Below are 4,667 nucleotides of genomic sequence, written 5' to 3'. Positions count from 1 at the left end.
CCTTTCTTATTAGAGAGATTAAAGATAGTATGTCCGAACGTAGTTCTTGTATTACTCATATCCATCGTAGTTGTAATAATTCTAGTCATGTTTTGGCCAACTTTGGGAGGACTCAAGGCCGAATTGCTGTATGGCTTGGGTCAGGACCAGATGCCGTTTTGGACGCTGTTAAGCGTGACTGTAACCGTGTTTTGATTGAGTAATACAAGAATTATTCCGCAAAAAAAAACTTAACTTGATATCATAGTGACCTCATTTATTGCCATCGATGACATATACTAGTACATCATTTAATATGACTAGCAAAAGCGCCTGTGCATTGCAACAGGAGAAAAAAAATTATAATCTCCAATGCACATGAGCACATTTTGCTGCATTACCAAGGTACATTATCAGTCTTAATTTCGTGAAATCACGAACAATTTTTGAAATCATGACCATTTTTAAAACTCCTACACATATTTGAAATCATGATCATTTTTGAAATTCGTGAAAACTTTTACAACTTCTCGAACATTTTCTAAAATTAAGAACATTTTTTAATTCATGAACATTTTATACTATTTGCAAACATTTTTTAAAATTGTGATTTTTTTAACAATTTTCATGAATCTGCGAACATTTCTAGAATCGACGAATTTTTTTTTTGAATATTGGTGGAACCATTTTTGAAATTTACGAACATTTTTTCGATTTAACAAACATTTTTTATTTGACGAACTTTTTTTGAAATGCATCATCAATTTTTGAATCAACAAATATTTTATGAACGAATAAACTATTTTGTAAGTCACGAGCAGTTTTTGAATTTTTAGGGCATTTTTCCATTCGTGGGTATTTTCTGATTAGGCGATTATTTTCAATTTCAGTAAAAAATTAATACACGAACTTTTTAAAGAATCATGAACATTTTTTGATTTCCTGAACATTTCTTTTCAAAATTGCGAACATTTTTTGAACAAGCAAACATTTTGTTACAAAATCTTGATCATTTTTTGAATTTACAAACAATTTATGATTTACTAATTATTTTATTGCAAACTTCTCATTTTATAATTTTTAACCTTTTTGAAGTACCAATTTATTTAATGTAGAAAAAATAATAAACGAAAATAAAAGTATAAAACGAAATTTAAAAAAGGCCGCCCAGAGATGGGCCTGCCCAAATGGGTGCACTGCAGCTTTTCCTAGTGCGTAGAGCGCAGTATAGGAGGTCCTACTGCATGGGCCGGCCCAAGGGGGATATCCCTGTGTGAAACGTTTTTTTTAACTTATGTAGCATTGGTGGGTAATAATTTGCAAGTTATGGGCAATTTTCATGACGTACCAACAGAAGCGATAGCCATTTTATAATTAGGTATAGATCTTGTATCATATTATGATACTTAATTTTTTGTTTGTTTATTCAACTGTGTGCTACCTCAGTGAAAATTTTAGTTGGCATACATGATACTACCTATGATACTTGTATGGTGACCAGACTTAGTTTATTGAAATTAGGGTAATTTTCTACCGAGGACGTATTTAATTATTCTATCTCTTGCAGTCAATACGTGTTGCTACGTATAAAAGCGTTAGGTGGTAGGCTATGGTGTGATGTTATCATTGTCTGGTAGGTCAAATTATAAAAAAGCCATGTTGTGTGGCTCTGTGCTTGGTACTCCTCTGTTAGGTTAGAGGCTATATACGAGCACTTGACAGTCCTTTAAATAAGCGATGCACTTTCTTCTGATAGGTTTAGAAATAATTCAGTGGCGGCGCAATGCCAAGAAACCACGTGACACCGTTTTAATATTCGAATATCATTAACACGGAGAAACTAAAAAAAACTAATCCAACCGTAAAGAAATATAACAACATTTAGAACACTAAAATAGTGATCTAAACATTCTTATATTTCCTTACGGAGGGAGCATGTCACATCTTTTTAATGCACGGTGACTATCTGCATCACCATAATTGGTATTGCTCAAACAAAGGAAAAAATACATGAAACAACGAAACATGCGTGTAGGGCTGAGCCAAACCAACTCGGCTCGACTGCATTGTTAAGATAACAAGTTAGCTCGACTCGACTCGACTCATTAACATAACAAGTTTAGATTCAAACTTGGCTCGACTGTGTAGCTCGCGTGTTAGCTGGTTTAACTTACTAAGCTTGTTATAAATGTGAATAACAAAATATACTTATTATTGTACAGTTAATGTATAAAATATACTTTTAGTCACATATTTTTCTTCACAAATCAGAATGATCAATAATTTACACTAAAGGACACTTGTTGCACTCCATAAATGATAACAATCACAACAATATTGGTACTTATCTTAGTTCCTTTTTAGCAGCAAGCTTAACAAGCTAAATAAGTAACTAGTTAGCTCAGCTCTTTAAACTCGATGTTAATGACCTCATATATTAGAATAAAACACGGTTCGTCTTGTTAATTACTGAGTTCGAGTCAAGTCGAGCCGATCATGTGTTTAGCTCGCGAGTTTCGAGTTTAAGTTCCAACCCGATGTGTGTGCCTGTGTGGTAGTCATCCCGTCTTCGGAGTTAGGAGAAGACAGGAGGAAAGAAGCGTAAAAGGGGGTACTTATCTTATGAGGGTTAACTGGTTGGTGGACTGGAATGATTGGAGATTAGGGACCGAGTGAGTGAAAGCAATGGGGAGGTTGCCCACCACGTACGCACCGACGGGAATGAGGCCCCATTTGCCATGCGTCGCCTGGAAACGGGATGCAAGTGTGACGTGGCAACCACCCCCAGCACCACCAACAAACGAACAAAACCCAAAGCATATATACGTGCTGCCCTCTTGCGCTCGCAGCTTTTTTTTTTTTTTTTGGATTGGAACATGCCCACTCAGTTGATTAAGACGTGTGGTACGATCGGTGGTCACCTTGGCTCTGTTAACTCTCCCTTTTGTGATAAGAGAGTTGTACATTCAAATGCAAAAGAATAAAATAGAAACAAGTCTAAGCTTTTTAAAAAGCAAATACAAATAAAGGTTACCAACAGATCACGGGAGTTTCTCGTCATATCCGGCCTGCGCAAGCCCATGGCACATAATAAGCCTAGCTTGATTCCAAGCAACTTTAAAATCACAAGAGCGAGCTACAGAGTCGTGGTGACCGCAACCGGGAAGTGACCCAAACATTGCGAGGAGACGCCATTGACGTCAAGATCCAAAGCAAGCAGCATTGACCCGTAGAAGAAGGCAACCACACGCCACTGTTGAAAGCGCTTCTACAATGTCTCATTGACGAGACCGCTTGCGCCACCGCAAGGAGGAATCTTTGGGCAATATCGGAGCTGAACTGGGCAAATAGGCATAGCTATATAATACTATGAAATTGTAAAAAGATACAAAACAAATTAGTAGTTCCTCCGTTCGGAATTAGTTAATGTTTAAATGGATGTATCTAGCACTGAAATATATCTAGATACATTTGTATAACAAATTAGCAACTTGGTGCTCCAAAAAAATTAGAAGAAAATGCTAAATTGTTTTGTGCAATACGCCAGTATGCCGTTGATGATGCACCAAGGACGCCCCAGCCATCACATCGCTTATTTGAGAGCATCTCCAATAGATGATCCAAAATTTGGCGGTCCAAAACCGGAGATGTAAAATTTGAACCGTCAAAAAGTGCGTTTTGGAGCTCCGAAAAAAGCTCAACTCCAACAGATGGTCCAAATTGATGGTCCAAAAAAGCAACTCCAATAGTTGGTCCAAAATGAAGATGTAAATTTCTTAAAACGACATACTACTAGTCCATTCAACATAGTTCAAACATCAAATTCAACATAGTTTCATATATGAACTTCAACTACTACTTATTCAAACTACTAGATAAACTACTCCTCATCGTCGGAGCTGCGGAACTGCGCCGAGAACTCCTCCTTCGTCGGGTCGTCGCACCCCTCCTCCTCCTCCTCCTCGTTCGAGAAGTCTGCCCAGTCCTCCTCGGAAGAGGAGTCGATGGGGATCACCATCGAGGGACCGGCCTCGTCCTCCTTCTTCGGCCCCTTCTTCTTCTGCTCCGCCTCACGCTTTCAGTAGTACTCCAGCTCGGCCTGGACGTACTCCGGATGCTCCCGAGCAAACCTCGCCATCGCCTCCTCGTCGGTCTCGCCAGCACTGACGACAACCGATGGCTTCTTCGTCTTCTTCCTCTTCGTCGTGATCTCCGCTTCCGCCCGAGTCTCGATCTCTGGGAAGTTGAGGTGCGACCGAGGCCTCTCGGCACGCCACACCGCCACGTCGTAGGCACGCACGGCCTCGTGGGCGGAGGGGTACGTGCCGATCCACCAACGCCTTCCGGCGTCGGAGAACTCCACACCCCAGTTACCGGAGGGCTTCTGCCTCACGCCGAAGAAGCCTGACTTGCCCTTCGGCGTCTTCTTCGGCGCCATCGGAGAGCGGTGGAGCGGCGGCGGCGTGCGGCCGGGGCGGTGGCGGATGGAGCCGGGCAGGGCGGAGCTGCGGGGCGGCGGCGGTGTGCGGGGCGGGGCGGTGGCGGACGGGTGACGGCGGCGTGCGGGGCGGTGGAGGACGGAGCCGGGCGGGGCGGATCTGCGGGGCGGCGGCGGCGTGCCGGGCGGTAGCGGACGGAGCTACGGCGGGCGGGCGGCGGGGCGGCGTGGAAATAGCGGCGGGGGCGGG

At 42.3% G+C, this 4,667-nt stretch overlaps 1 protein-coding gene across 1 annotated transcript; it reads right to left on the bottom strand.

Moving 5' to 3' along the window:
• Positions 1 to 4,057: 4,057 nt before the first annotated feature.
• Positions 4,058 to 4,417, bottom strand: LOC109770852 (ethylene-responsive transcription factor ERF071-like). Its single transcript, XM_020329567.1, has one exon. It carries the CDS (start codon positions 4,415 to 4,417, stop codon positions 4,058 to 4,060), a length of 360 nt encoding a protein of 119 aa, XP_020185156.1.
• Positions 4,418 to 4,667: the final 250 nt, after the last annotated feature.

Source organism: Aegilops tauschii, chromosome 5, assembly GCF_002575655.3.
Source record: "Aegilops tauschii subsp. strangulata cultivar AL8/78 chromosome 5, Aet v6.0, whole genome shotgun sequence".
Classification (NCBI taxonomy): Eukaryota; Viridiplantae; Streptophyta; class Magnoliopsida; order Poales; family Poaceae; genus Aegilops; species Aegilops tauschii.
This window is presented reverse-complemented; position numbering and strand designations above follow the sequence as displayed.